This window comes from Phodopus roborovskii, unplaced genomic scaffold, assembly GCF_943737965.1.
Source record: "Phodopus roborovskii unplaced genomic scaffold, PHOROB, whole genome shotgun sequence".
Lineage (NCBI taxonomy): Eukaryota > Metazoa > Chordata > Mammalia > Rodentia > Cricetidae > Phodopus > Phodopus roborovskii.
Window position 1 is genome coordinate 45525914 of NW_026126511.1, and position 15709 is coordinate 45541622.

The window sequence follows — 15709 nt, forward strand, 5'->3', positions numbered from 1 at the left end:
TGATTCAGGAAGAAGGGCTGATTGGATGCTGTAGGACTTAATGGGGCAGCAACAGACAGAGAAGGACATGGAGGTGGCCAGTGACTGTACGCTGAAACAAGAACCGTTAAGAACAGAGCAGAAATTAAGTGTGTTCCATTGCTTGATTTTGAGTCACCTTGGAAAGACTCAGAGAACTTTTCTTTTTGTTTATGTGTGTACAAGGTACATGTGTTTGTTCATGGATGATTATGGAGGACATACATATGGAAACCAGAAGACACTGAATGATCCTCTCTATCACTTTCTGCCATATTCCCATTAGACCGGGCCTTATTGAGCATGGAACTCAACAGTTTTTGGCAAGCCTTGGTGGTCCTCCTGACCCAGCCCCAGCCCCAGCCCCAGCCCCAGCCCCCCAGTGGTGTAGTTACAAACTCATGTGGCCAAGCCTGGCTTATTACATGAGTGCTGGGGATCTGAATGAGTGCTCTTACCCACTAAACCATCTCCCCACACCAAGTTCTTTTCTAATTCTTTCAATGAGTGGGTTGAAAACTACCAGGTATCCCCTGTCTTAATAATATGGAGTTCACACTCCTTTCTTACTATAGTCCTTAACCAAGATGTTGAGGACTAAAAGCAGTTACAGGTTTCCAATTTTGGAAGATTTGAAGATATATATATATATATATATATATATATATATATATATATATAAAGTTATCTTAGGGGTAGGACTGGAATCTAAACATAAAGTTCTTTTGTTTCCCATATGCCTCATGTACATAGCCTTAAGGTGGTTTTATCGAATTTCTAGTGTACCTACATTCTGACTGACCCCACATGTGAGATCACACGGGAACTTTACTCGTGACTTTGTGTCAGCATTCATAGAAGTTTTGACTTTTGGAGAGTTTTTAGATTTTCGATTTTTAGGAAGAGATCTGTGTGTTTGGGTAAACGGAGGAGACTAACATAAATATGTATCCATGAGTACACCTGTGCTGGAGTGTGTTCATGTATTCTGATTCTCTTATACCCTCCCTTGGACACTTGGTGGATTTGCCATCAATGAAACTAGCCAGGGACCTTCTAGCATGAACTAAGAGGAAACAATCAGCTTCTGTGCTGATGGTACATATCTGATGAAGACAAGCAGACACTTTAATCAAAGCAAATTCTTGCCAGTGATGTTCAAGGCACCTACAGTAGAGCAGGGCAGCAGCAGCTTTGGAGGTCCAGTGGAGAAAGTAGACGACAGCTGGGGTTTGTAGGCTAGGTTTGGGGGAACTTCCCCACAGTGCTGTGGCCTCAGCTCAGATCATGGCCCGATGGGCATGAGACAGTGGAGAGGGAGGAAAGAGAGGGATGCTGGTAGAGGATGTGCAAGACTGATTTAGATACCCTGGAATCAGCTCTGGAAGCCTATGCCTCCTGTTCTCACTCGCTTGCTGGGGAAGGCAGCCATGCCCGGATCACCTACTATCTCTGCACAGTGACTTTCTGCTATTTTACCTCCTGCCAACAATGCTCCCAAACTGCTAGGGCCAAATGCATCTCCAGGCTCAGCCCCTTCAGACAGCTCCAGCTGGCTGTCCTGGTTAGCCAGCTGTAGAATGCATCGCAGGACTTTACCTACAAACTACCACTTTGTTCTTTTCAGAGTCTTAATGACTTTTGGTCCCTTATAGACAGTTCCTGGGGTGCCCCCATGAACTGTCTCTGTACAATTAGAGATGGTGACCAGCAAGGCACTGACCTCTAGTGTTGTTTTTTGAGACCACAATTCTCCTGTAAAATTTCTTTCTTATTAGATTTTACGGGCAGAGTGAAGATGGAGATGAATTTAACAACTCGATCCGCCAGTTGTTTCTTGCTTTCAACATGCTGATGGACAGACCTCTAGAAGAAGCTGTCAAGATCAAGGTCAGCCTGGTGACCTTGTGGGTGGCCCCTTATGGAGATGTGACATGGTTGGAGGGAAAAGTCAGGTCTGCTCATGGAGAGCTGGAGAATGGACTGAAGTAGAGAAAAAGTGGGTGAGGCTGTGGGCATTAGATCGCTTGCCTGGCATGCAGGAGGTCCTGGGTTCTGGCCACAGCACTGCCAAAAACAAACACACAACAAAAGTAAATATGTCCACCTTTTAACTTTTATATGCATTTGTATCTTCTAATGTCACCTCACCAAAGACAGGCTCCCTCCTTAGATTCCACGTGAGTGGCTGTTATAAATCTTGCTTGGCCCCTTGATTTTAGCAAACCGATCTCCTGCTGTCCCAGGTGGCAGTTTCTCTTCTCTGTCACCCGCCCTCACACACACACACACATACACACCTCCTACCAGAAGCGCAGTCACTACCAGCAGCAGTTTTTCCAAACCGCGAAGCACTAAATCCTTGAGGGCACCAATTTGCATGTTACTATTGCTCCCTTGCTTTCCATGGTGACTTGGTGGGAGAAACTTGAATTACCTCAATAATAATAATAATAATAATAATAATAATAATAATGTAAATACATTGCCTTTTGGTTGTGAAGACCAGGGCCTGGGCCTTCTGCGTTTTCAAAGGAAGCTAGCAGGAGGTCATTCACTAGCTTCTCATGGCAAGGGCACCTGCTTCTGGTTCCCTATCCACATCCTAGGTCCTGCCCTTTCCTCCTGGGCTACAACAGTGTGTTCCGCCTTTGTCTTCTTTGGCACTGACTGACTTTATGCTTCCTCCAGGGGGCAGCTTTGAAATACCTCCCTAGCATAATTAATGACGTCAAACTGGTGTTCGATCCCATGGAGCTCAGGTAAGTAGCAGAACACTGTGTCTTGAAACTAACAGGAGCAGCCCAATGCTGGGCAGAGCCTGGCTGCTACACGTGCTGTGTTAAGGGAATACCTATTTGTGCTCAGTTCTGTGGAAGAGATAGAAGAACACACAAAGCCAGCCCCTGGGAGGGACTTGGTGGGAAAAGGAGCTATGCAAAAAGAAGAAGCCTAGGGATACAAAGTGCAGCCGCCCTTACTTAGGAGATTTCCAGAAAAGGCATTTTGCAGATGCTGAGAGTTGAGGTGGGCCTGGAAGTGATGGTGAGTGTGGGTGTGTGAGACTCTCAGAGGCAAAGTCAGTTCTAAAGCAGAATCCCCTGGGGAACAGGAATGTTGGCCCCAGAGATGCTCTCAAATGAAGTCTTAGGTCATCTGTGAGCTTTATGGGCCCATTTCTGTTCAGCTCTCAGAGTGGAGTATGTGTTAGGATGACTTCAGCTTGGCCAAGTGTACACACTGACCCCACAGCTTCTCTTCCAGCGTGCTTTTCTGCAAGTTCATTCAAAGCATTCCTGACAACCAGCTGGTCCGGCAGAAGCTTAACTGCATGACCAAGATAGTGGAGAGCAGCCTTTTCCAGCAGGCAGGTAAGTCTCCCTCAGAACCTCTATCATTTGGGGAAGAAGATGTCAGACCCCTTCCAATTGACCATATGCGTACCAGAGTGGTTTGCTGTGGTGTTACAGCAAGCATTTCTGTGTCTGGTACTTATTTCTCTGTTCTCTGGTGAGTCTAGCTCAGATTAAATTAGCTTATTTTAACAAGTGACGCATCTGTTGAAATTGATTATGACAGTATGTTTGCAACACATCTCTGTGATATTTCTTACGTTCACAAAAGACCAAAAACCTGAAGTGAGAGAGAGGGAGGGGGAGGGAGAACTGAGATCAACATGTAAAATGATAGGTAGGTAGATAGATAGATAGATAGATAGATAGATAGATAGATAGATAGATACATAGCCGAAAAAAAAAGGCATTAGCAGATAAAGTTATCAATGATGTTTTACAAATGAACTGTTAAGAAGAGCAGGAAAGAGGCCCCACAGCTTCCCCCAGGCCAGGCTGACATCTGTGACTGGCAGTGTTTGCCCGTCTGCATTTTGTTTCCTTGTTTCATTTAATATGAGTTTGGTACCAGCAATACCCTTGGCAGATTGCTAGTTCTATTCTTTTTATATTTAGTTAATTATTTTTGTTATTTTAGAATAGGGTTTCTCTATATAGCCCTGCCTGTCCTAGAATTCACTCTATAGACAAGGCTGGCCTCTAACTCACAGAGATCCACCTGCCTCTGCCTCCCAAGCGCTGCCCCAAGCTGGCCCATTCTGTTGGGTCTTGAGGACCTCTTGGGAAAGCAGTTTAATAGAATGAAGTTGGTTTAATCTTTCTTTTTTAGCCTCCATCCCTCGTGTGTGTGTGTGTGTGTGTGTGTGTGTGTGTGTGTGTGTGTGTGTGTGTGTGTGTGTGTGTAAGTGCCCAAGGAGACCAGTATTGGTGTCTGATCCCCTAGAGCCCTTTAACTGCTGAGCCATCTCTCCAGCCTAGTATCTCTGATGTTGTTACTGTGGGGATTTTTTTTGTTTTGTTGTGTTGTGTTTTCTTTTTTACTGAAACAGTTTTCTCTATGTGGTGCAGGCTAACCTCAAACCCTCACTCTTCCTGTCTACTTCTGGTGTGCTAGGATTGTAAGCACGTATCATCACACCCAGCTGCATAGTTCTTTTCTTTTTATTTTATTCCTTTACATTTCACCTGCTGTTGTTGCTGTTGGTGGTAGTGGTGTGTGTGTTTGTGTGTGTTTGTGTGTGTGTGTGTGTACATGCATGTACATGCACATTGCCACACACACATACATAGAGATCAGAGGAACTTGTTCCAGTCAATTCTCATCTTCCACTGTGCATAGTCTGGGGATCAAATTGAGGAGCCATGTGTCAGTCTCCAATTACATACTTCTAGCAAGGCAGTAGAACCACTGGTGGCAGTCACGGTTATGGTGTCCAGACCACTTGGAGTCGTCCTAATAATGAACCATCACAGTGGAGACTCCAAGAGAATGACGTGTGTGAAATGTGCTAGTGACGTACAAGGGAAGCTCAGTGTCACAGCAATTTGATAATTAATTGTCTCTCTTAAGTGCAAACATTTCTGAGAACATGACCTTCTTTGTTTTTATGTGTTTCCTGTGACGTAGTGCTCGAGTAGGCATTAAAACAAAACAAAAGCAATAAAACAAACTAGAGGAGTTGATGGTGTACAGCATGTGCCTAGCATATGTAAAGCTGTGGCTTCGATCCATAGTACCAGAAATCAAACAAAAAAATTTAAAACAAAGTTAGAGAGAGGGAGTGAGTAGGCCGAGGAGATAGCTAAGAAGTTAGGAGCACTTGCTGCTTTTATGGAGAACTCAGGTTCAATTCCTAGTACTCACATTGCGTCTCACAACCACCTGTAACTCCATCTCTAGGAGATATGATGCATTCTTCTAGCCCCCATGGGCTTCATTTGGCATACATGAACTCAAGCAACCATACCACACACACACACACACACACACACACACACATATGTATATATACACATAATTTTGAATATTAAAAGCTGGAAAAATTGTTACATAATTTACACACTGCTAGGGCTTCAGGGTGTGTGTCAGCCATAGAGGAAGACGTCCTCCTTAATCTCCAACATTGAACAAAGCTCACATCTGCCTGTGGTGGGAGTTTCTTAAAGTGTGAACTCCAAGGTCAAGGTTAAAGCTTCACACCTAAGTCTGTGTGCTCTGCTAGCTAGGCTGGTTGCAGGGTGTTCAGAGAAAAGTATAATTGCAGTGAGAGCTATCGGGTCTGGTGGTAGTTGCGTGTGAGCTGCTGTGTGAGCCGTTTTCTGTTCTTCTCCAGAGTGCAGGGAGGTGCTGCTGCCGCTACTGACAGACCAGCTTAGTGGCCAACTAGACGACCACTCGAGCAAACCCGACCACGAGGCGAGTTCACAGCTTCTAAGCAACATCCTAGAAGTACTGGACAGGAAGGATGTGGTGAGTCCAGGCCTCCTCTATGGCCTGAGCCTTTGCTGGTCCCTTTGTAACCAACAGGAAACTCTGTGGCCTTCCTCATCTCAGGCAGTGTAGAAGCACCAAAGGAGTAGAGCAAGCTGTGTTCTGTTTAGAGTGGTTTAAACATGCTATACCTCACTGGGGATGCTAGAAAATTCCACAGAGTGTGCTCTCTTGAGCATCAGTGGTACAGAAGAAAAAGACTCTCACTCCAGGCATCAGGCTGTGTTCCCCATGATGGGCATTGGGGGCAGGGGTTCCCACCCGGCAGAGACCCACTTGTGATTTTGGGCCTGTAATTCTCAGCAGTATCTTTAGATTCTACTCTACCAATGAACACAAAAGATGCTCACACTTTGTCCCACAGCCACTTGACTAGGTCAACCATGACTCCATGACCCACCTTATCCCAGCTTGTCATTCCTGTAGGTGCTTTTGTGTATTTTGCTATGCCAGCCTTGGCCCCAGAAGTGTGTGAAGATACCATTGTTTTCTCTGATTAAGCCCCAAACTTGTCTTTTCCATATCTTTCATAGTATTGGTTGTACAGTTCATTTGGTCTTTATTCGTGATAGATAATCCTTCCCCTCTTTATCCTTACACATACTTACAGAAACCACATTGTAAAGTGGAAAACATTTTCTTGTAGAGCTGGGTTTGGGAATTGATAGCAGATTAAAAAAAAAAATGCAACTAGTCATGTCATATACATCACATTCTTTAAAAAGTAACTCTTGCCATGATGGCTCATACAAGACCTGCACAGGTTCAAGCCAAACAGGGTCCTGGCACTGAGGGGCAAGTGGACTATGGGCTCCCACCCCTAACCAAAGAGCTGCAATTGATACCACTGGCAAAATGGATGCCCTGAAGCTGAGTGAGAATAGTGTCAACTATGGGAAGGGAAGGATGAGAATATGTGTTTGGCACTATTTTGAGTTTGAACAGTTGAGTCCAATAAGAGCACTGTTGCCTTCCTCCAGTCACAGTGATGAAAACTAAAGGTCAGTGAAGTAAACTAATGGCCCAGAGTCACATATGACTGCTGGGACATTAAGTCCTAGACTAATAATGCCTCGTTTTCTGTAACACACCACAGAGCAGGGAGCCTTAACAGGCATCTAGTTCCTGGAAGTTCTAGAAGCTGAAAGCCTGAGGTCAGGGTGTTAGCATGATTGAACTCCAGTGAGGACACTCTTCAAGGCCTGAGGATGGCCACCCTCCCCGTGTGTGTTCTTGTGGTCTCTACTCCATGAATACGTGGAGCAGCAGGCAGAGAGCAGAAGAGCGAATGCACACCCTCCCCCTTGGCATCTCTTCTAATAAGAGTACTAATCCTGTCAGATCAGTGCCTAACCCTCATGATTTTACCTCCCAGAGGTCCTCTGATATTATAGGGTGTCAGAGCTTTAATATCTGTATTGAGAAGGAGTCACAAAACATTTATTGCACAACAAACCCCTAACCTTGAGTTTCGTTTTTTTGGCGGGTTCTTTCTGTTTGGTGTCTGGGGTTTTTTTTGCCCCTGCCCAGAAGCAGCAAGAGCTCCATGCTTTCCCTTTCACTTCCCATGTGTGTACCTGACTGTTCTGGCTACCTGTCATCTGCTCTGCGTCATTATTAGCTGGGAGTGGTGTCACAGCCGTGTTTGTCCTGCAGGGCCCCACTTCATCACACGTGCAGCTGATCATGGAGAGGCTGCTGAGAAGGATCAACCGGACCGTGATTGGGATGAGCCGACAGTCTCCTCACATTGTGAGTCTCCTGGTAGCCCACAGTGCAGGCACAGGGTCTCATTCCTTTCCACCAGTGGCCCAGCACTGAACCCATGTTGGCTCCCCATAGCATAGTTCTAAGTTCTAAGCATTTCTCAGCTTCTACATGAGCTCTCTGCCCTGGCTTGGGTTGGATTTCCTTCAGGAAAAACCAACCACCAGGCCCTTTTACTTCCAAGGAAAAAGGTAGATGTTGTCAAGAATTTGTGATTGGTGTGTTTTTAGAAAAGTGGGTGCCCTATCCATCATGCCTAAATAGTTGTCAACAAAGGGTTAAATTGAGGCCAGAATGATAATGAAAAGCTAAATGGTGCCATGATTAAAGAAAGGAAAAAAAAGAAAAGCTTATATTGATTGCACTGAAAGCTGAGGTTAGATTTTAATTAGAGGACTGTTCTGTGTGGTCCAGAGAATGATCTATGAGAGCCATGGTTTTGATTTTGAATGGTGGACTTATTAAGAATAAATAGCAAGTAGCAAGTTATGAGAAGCAGCAGACAGAGAGCAAGATATCATCAAATCAAGAATTTATATCCTCCAGCAGAGGCACCTTGAGTGGTCCTATTGAGAGAGCAAAAGTAACATCAAACAGGAGGCTCCCAAGCATCCATCAGCAATTAGCTGGTGAAGTTGAGGCAGTCAGCCTGGAGCTCTCCAAGAGATTGCTTTCTCTCCATGGCTGAGCTTCCAGCTTCACAATGTTGTTTTTTAAATAACATTTAGTGTGTGTGTGTGATACATGTGTCATGATGCACGTTTGGAGAGAACAGCCTTCAGGAGTCCTTCCACTATGTGTGTCCCAGAGATCAGGCTGAGGCCATCAGGTTGGCAGCAAGCACCTTTACCTGCTAAACCATCCAGCCCAAGGGTATAAGGTTTTCAGCATCCTTGACTGTTATGTGTCTTTCCCTGGCACAGAGTTGGGGGCATGGGCAACCTGCCCCAGGCAAAAGGTTTTTGGAGAATACTTGAAACAAACAGGTCAGAGTCTGGGCAGTGTTGTGTGTTCATGGGTACATCTCAGTGTCCAGAATGGTGTCTGGCTAGTCTTATATAATTGTCCCTTTTAGCTGAAGGGACCAGCATTTATTTGAAACCTGCAAGAGTTGGCTGAAAAGCTAATGAACTAACGAGCCCTTTTCTAACTGGGTGATTTAGAAATAAGTGTGTTGGGTGGCCTTTCTGTCAAACGGTAGTAGCACTTTAGATATTTAAAGGACAACTCTCATCCCCTGAGTCTCACAAGCATGAGTGTAAAAATAAGTGAGAGATATATAAATGAACAGTCAAGTGTAAGTAATATAAAAGAATAATTAAAATCATATTTACTCCTGCAGTTGAATATGTGTCTGTGTATGTTAGTGCATGAGTGTGTACATGTTTATATGTGTGTGTCTATATATGTATCTATTCCTAAGTAAGATAGAACCAAGGGAGTTTACAGGTACAATTTTGACTATATGAAAAAAACCCTTACCTATCTGTAAAGAAACTGAAGATTTTTTTAATTAATATAATTTGAAAAGCAAATGAATAGTTTGGAAAAATTCTCTTTCATTTGGTGCTATAAATGTCAAATGAAATGAAAAATTCTGTGTGAAAAATTAAATACTAGAATAGCCTCAGTAAAACATAAATGCATATGTACCTGATCCTATAAGAAAGGGATTCTTGAGTTTTCAAATAGTAGCAAAGAAGGAAAACTAGATTTTTCCTGACAAAAAAATGTAACCGCTATATTCGAAAATAGATTTGTCATACACCAAAGGTGAAAAGTCACTAGTAGACTTATATACAAAGACTGTAAGCCAATAATAAGAAGATAGTTTTAGTTAAATAATTAAAGATATAAACAAATGGGATGAGGCATAGCTCAATTAAGAGAATACCTGCCTGGTATGTACCAGGCTCTTGTTTTGATCCCTCATATGGAATGAACCAAGCATGGCTATATGCACAGCTATATGCACCTGTAAGCCAGCAGCGAGAAGGTGGGGCAGGGAGATCTGTCATTCAGGATCATGCTCCGTTACATAGGGAGTTAATTGGAGGTGAGCCTGGGCTACCAGCAACCCTTTCTATTATTATTATTAATTTATTGGTTTTTTTCAAGGCAGGTTTTCTCTGTGGGACAGTCTTGGCTGTTCTAGAACTCACTTTGTAGACCAGCCTGGTCTCAGACTCACAGAGATCCTCCTGCCTCTGCCTCCCGAGTGCTGGGATTAAAGACCTTCGACACCACCAACCAGGCCTCCTAGTTGAGATCTTAATGCCCCTACACCTTGAGGAATCCAGAAGCCATGGCTGTTGAGGGGAACCCTAGGGTCTCTGGGTTTTCTAACTGAAGCTGAATTGCCAAGCACATGCCTTTAGACCTTTGGAAGTAGTGTTTGCAGTTCCAGGTGTCTTTGTAGAGCTCAATAGGATGTAAAGCCAAAAATCAGTGATGCTCAGAGCCTTTTTGCATCAGTTACCCTCTGGAACCTTGACTCTACTTCTTTCCTTGCAGGGCAGCTTTGTAGCTTGCATGATCGCCATCTTAAGACAGATGGAAGACAGCCACTACAGCCACTACATCAGCACCTTTAAAACCAGACAGGACATCATTGTAAGTTGTCTGCTCTGGGTCTTGGCAACACTAAAGTATTAGTGTGTTTGAGACAATTCTTGTCTAGTAGACCTCAAACTAATGATCCTCCTGCCTCATCTCCTGAGCTCTGCTAGACCCCTCTGAAGATTTCTTACATTAAATGACTGGTAACTGAAGCCGAGCATCGTGAGTTCAAGGCTCCCTTACCAACCACTGTAGTGTGAATGGCTGTCCACAGAGAGCACAAAAAGGAATGGATGCTTAATTCAGCCTAATAGCATTTAAATAAGAGTTCGACAACCATACTAAATGATCATTACATGTGGACCTAGTGTGGCCCTTCTTCTAAAACATTTAGGACATCTTTTTGCTAATGAAAAAGTTTTCATCCCATTTAAAAGGAAGGGTTGATTACTTGTACCATGCGCGAAATCTGCCTGGCTGAGTGTACTGGTCCCTCAGAATGTGGTTGGCCACCATCTCTTTCTGGAGGAAGCAAGCAGGGGTTACCTCTCTGTCCCTCACAGCATTTGGAGATGATCTATTGTTGCTTTTAAGAGAAAAGTTGTTTTCATGGTTTCTGTAAGTATGCATCTAAGGTCTCCAGGGAACTGTTAGTGGAATTAAGCTGTTGGTAAAGACGTTTTCTCATGTGCTAAGCAGTGGGCTAGGCGCGCACGGATTAACAAACAAATGCTCGGTGGTTCCAGTCATCCACATGTAGCACACTGTTCTTTATACTCCAGGTCAGTGGTTCTCATCCTGTGGATCATAACCCCCTTTTTGGGTCACCTATCAGATATCCTGCATATCAGATATTAAGATTCATAACAGTAGCAGAATTACAGTTAAGAAGTAACAATGAAATGATTTTATGGTTGGGGGTCACCACAACACAAGGAACTGTATTAAATGGTCACAGCATTAGGAAGGTTGGAAACCCCTGGTCTGGATTTTTCTGCTTTCCACCCTCGTCATCCTGAGCATGTGTGCCTGGTGCACAAGGCAGATACAGTTTTCCCCTCACATCCTCTATCCTCCTTCCTACGTTGCCCACATGGCATAGACAAAAGAAGAATATGGGGAGAAATTATCATTGTTAGTCCAGCACCAACCTTCATAGTGTTGGTCCACATGGCTTAAGCAGGGAGCTCAAGGAGAGGCAGCATGGTTCAGGACCCAGCTGTGTGGATGTGTCCGCAAGGGAATGCAATCAGAGGAAGGGCGTGTTACAGGCCACTAACGCAGCATGTACTGTCCTTCAGAGCAGATGGTGTAGCACAAAACACTTGTTGAGTTCTTATATGAAATTTGAAACGAGTTACTTGATCTTGCTGAACTACTTACCACATCTGTGAGAGAGATCCTGTGTACATGGTGGGTTAATATGAACATTGATTAAATCCATGCATGGAAATGCCTAGCCTTGTGCTGTTTGTAGTCAAAGCCTATCAAGAACAACTATTTGTAACAATAGTTCCATTCTTTTGGGCTGCATGAACATACCCTAGTGAGTTGTTTTTTTTTTTTTTTTCTTTCTTTTTAATGGAAAGCAGGTGAAGTGGGGATGTTCTGAGTTCACAGACAGATAGTTTGGATCCACAATTCAAGATTATCCTGTCAGCTACATAGCCTGGTTCAATATCAGCCTGGGTGATAAGAGTCTCTGTCTCAAAATTGATGATATACATAAAAATTACCTCATATAGAGGTAGACAGATGATAGAAAGGTAGATGATCGGAAGGTAAGTAGGTAAATAAATGGATAGGTAGATGAGAGAGACATCCTGTCCTTCCTGTGCCATGTTCCTAGCACTATATAATGCCCCCTTTTTCATGGGACTGTATGCATAGATTCTGAAAGGCAAACAACTGGATTTTCTTTTTAGCCATCCCAGTGGAAAAAGTCTAAATTTAACCAAGTAGTAAAAAATGGTTTCAAAACCTCTTAGGTTTTGTTGTTTTTAGCCTATTCTATTTCTGAGTTGCTTTTTGCTCACATCCTCCTCTGGACGAGACTGGCCGTTTCTAACTGCCCTGTGCTCTGTACACTTGTGTAATTCCTTGCTGCAGTCCTCACAGACTACTTTGATGCTGCCTTTTCTGCAAGATTATGGCTGCCCTGTTTGTGTGGCATGTTTCTTCTGACATAACTAGTCAGGAAGAATTAAAGTAATATCTGAAAAACAAAACAAACAAACAAACAAACAAAAAAAATGATGACTTGGACTGGTCCATCAGAGGACCCAGGTTTGATTTCCAGCATCCACACATCCAGCATCCACACAGCTATCTGTCACTCAAGTCTAGGGGATCTGACATGAGCTTTTTGACCTTCATGGACACCAGTTATACATGTGGTATACAAATACTCATGCAGGCTACATGTAAGGATGCATTGAGCACAATAGCTGTATGGGGAAGGCCACAACTATGTGACCATCCACTGATGTCCCCAAATAGGGTCCTTCTGCCCACTTGCTGAAAGAATGACTGTGAGTGAGCCTCTTTTGCAAACCGTTCCTCCGCTGTTCTCCACAGGACTTCCTCATGGAAACCTTCATTATGTTTAAGGATCTGATTGGAAAGAATGTGTATGCCAAAGATTGGATGGTCATGAATATGATGCAGAGCAGGTGAGAGAGCCTGTGGCCATTTGGAGGCATTTCACCTTGGATGGGTTGACCTGCTGTACATACATACATCAAGCGCTGTTGTGCTTCAAACCTGACACCTGTGAGAGGGTCTTCCCCCTTTCCTGACCCTGCTGAGTGTTCTTGGAAAACCCCCTTTCACTAGGCTACCAAGTTCTCCTTGCTTTTTGTCTCTGCCTGCCTGGGTTAGTGTCCACACCATCTTCATGGTGATTCCCACTGGCCATCAGCACTTTCTGCCCTGTCAGCGGCTCCATGCAAATCCCTCATCCTGATGTTCAAGGTCCTGCCTGCCTTTCCAGCCACATTTGCTGTAAGCCTGTGACTTGTGCACTAACCTGACTTCTCCTGGTTCCTGAATGCATCCTCCGTCTCACACCTCCGTTTCTGCCTGCCACGCTTCCTCCACTGTCTGTGGAGGTCAGTCACCATTCCACTCACACGGTTCTGAAACATCCCCTCCACTGGAAACCTCTGTCCCCAGCTGTCACTGCTCTAGAGGTGGTGGGCCCTGGGAGAAAGGAGCCTGTAAATGAGGCAGACAAAGTCTCCTGTCATCCTTCATTCAGAGCCTCAGACAGTTTATACTCTTTGGGTTAAAAAAGGTCACATGGGTGAAGTTCTCATACATTCAAGCTGTGTGCAATCACAAGGACAAGCCACGTGTAGCAAAAACATGTTTTTCCATACAGGCATAGGAAGGGTGGTTTAGACATGTAATTGAATAACAACAGCAAGAAATAATGAGTGATCTGAAGTAAATTGATTCCTATCTGCTACATCTGGGAGGAGCATAGATACACATTCCAGGAACAATTCCATGTTTAAAGAAACTGAGTCACAAGACCCTTGTGTTGTTTTCTTGGAGTGTTTTCAGAATTCTCCTCACACGGCTCCATTTCTGGACCGCATTCCAATACCCAGCCTTTCAGAAATGTATGTTGATCTTTTCTTCCTTCTGGTTTCCTGTATCTCTTTGGAACTCTATCATATAATTCTTTTTCCTGTTCTCTGTTGGAGCACAACTAGATGTCTAAGAAGGGTACCCACTACTGTGCTGTAATCTTCTTAGGCCAGGACTTGGGTTTTGAGTACAACACCTATGGCAGTACCTTAGAATTGCTACCTGACAATAAATGCTTGTCAAATAGACATGAGATGAACTGAGTAGATATAACCGCATCACAGCATATTATGGCTTTAGAATGTTGCTAATGAGCCACACAAGCCAAATCAGGATAAGTATTGTCGACACTCCATGACCCTGATAGAAAGTCCCTTCCCAATTAGATAGCAGATTCAAGGCAAATTTCATGGAATGCTGACCTGTAAAGATAGCAGAGTGTAAACCACCTGCTCTGGTGTGCAGGACCTGGCCTTGCAGTTTCTGCTCCATCCTCAGTTATCTTGTGCTGTATCCCCCAAGCTCTTAAAGGCCTTGAGAGAGACTGGGTTTGTGTGCCTCTTTCTGTAGAGTGTGCTCTGTGGATGGCCTCCAAGGACACTGTTGGGTTATATTGACTTTCCCAGCCAAGCCCAGGAGTATTGGTCTGTGTCCAGAGCAGCTAGGGAAACATCCCCAGAGGCACAGGGTTGCCTTATTCATCTGCTCTTTCCTCCCCAGAGTTTTCCTCCGGGCCATCAATCAGTTTTCTGAAGTTCTCACAAAGAACTTCATGGACCAGGCAAGCTTTGAACTTCAGGTAAGCATCCACCGATCTGGAAGGCCTTTGCATTGCAAGGGGCTGTGCCAGAAAAAAAAAATACATTAAATAAAATAAAATTGGCATTTCAGATTTCATCACTGTCAAAAGGGGTTTTCAGGGGTCTGCCAGGTTCCTAAAGCACACATTCCAAAACGAGAGTTCCCCAAACACAATAAAATGGTTTGGTTTTTGCTACACAAAAGTAACACACATAAGAGGAAATGTGAGCAATACTGTCATAGAAAGTATAGTTACATGGAAACACAAATACAGTGTTCTCCCTGATCTTCAGGAGCAACAGTGGGAGCCTGATTCTTTAGTGCTAAGCCTCTTCTTGTTACTGTGCTCCTATGCATACAGACCTATGGGATGCTTAATTTGTGCATTTGGCACATTGTATGAGATTAACACCAACAATGAACAATGAAAATAGAATAATTACAGCAGAATACTGAAAGTCAGTGTGAGCAAGAGTCAAGTGAAATGCTAATGGTTTGAGACCACAGTAGACCAAAGGTCCTGACACATCAGGAAGCAAAACTATGGCTAAGTGGGCTGCTTCATGGTTAAGATTTTGTGTTGATTATTTCCACACAAGCATGAATGTGCAAATAAGCAGTTTCATGAGCACTATTATGGAATACCTGCAAAACAGGTAGTGGCTGGGTGTGGTGGTGCACACCTTTGACTCCAGTTCTCAGAAGGCAGAGGCATGTGGCTCTCTGTGAGTCCTAGGCCAACATGGTCTTCATAGTGAGTCATGGGATAGCCAGGACTATAATGAGACCCTGTCCGCAGAAATAAAAACAAACCCAGGGATATGGTAGTTTCATCTTCCTTTATTCCTTTATGTAACAAATAGAAAGTATTTGTGTATGCACCTAGCAGTATTCCAGTGCCTGGTGAAGGTACATCAGGTCCCAGGTTTTAAGAGGGTTTAAATTCAAGGAACATTTTCTTGGTCATGTGCTTTTCTTGTGTACATTTTGTTTTTATCTCCACCTTTAAGCTAGAGAGTCATAACCAGACGAGGATATATAATGTATGTTTGTATATATGTATAGTACATATACAAACCAAAATAGACATAAGCCCTGTAACTCTTTAATGATCCATTTGTCTACT

The 15709-nt window shown here is 43.8% G+C and overlaps 1 protein-coding gene across 1 annotated transcript in view; it reads left to right on the forward strand.

Moving 5' to 3' along the window:
- Positions 1 to 15709, forward strand: part of Dock5 (dedicator of cytokinesis 5) — a 180710-nt gene that overhangs the window by 126114 nt on the left and 38887 nt on the right. Inside the window, exons 23-30 of the mRNA XM_051195461.1 lie at positions 1797 to 1908; positions 2710 to 2780; positions 3283 to 3389; positions 5705 to 5841; positions 7519 to 7614; positions 10144 to 10242; positions 12766 to 12860; positions 14503 to 14581. Coding sequence (XP_051051418.1) covers positions 1797 to 1908; positions 2710 to 2780; positions 3283 to 3389; positions 5705 to 5841; positions 7519 to 7614; positions 10144 to 10242; positions 12766 to 12860; positions 14503 to 14581 — 796 coding nt within the window. The remainder of the gene's footprint in view (positions 1 to 1796; positions 1909 to 2709; positions 2781 to 3282; positions 3390 to 5704; positions 5842 to 7518; positions 7615 to 10143; positions 10243 to 12765; positions 12861 to 14502; positions 14582 to 15709) is intronic.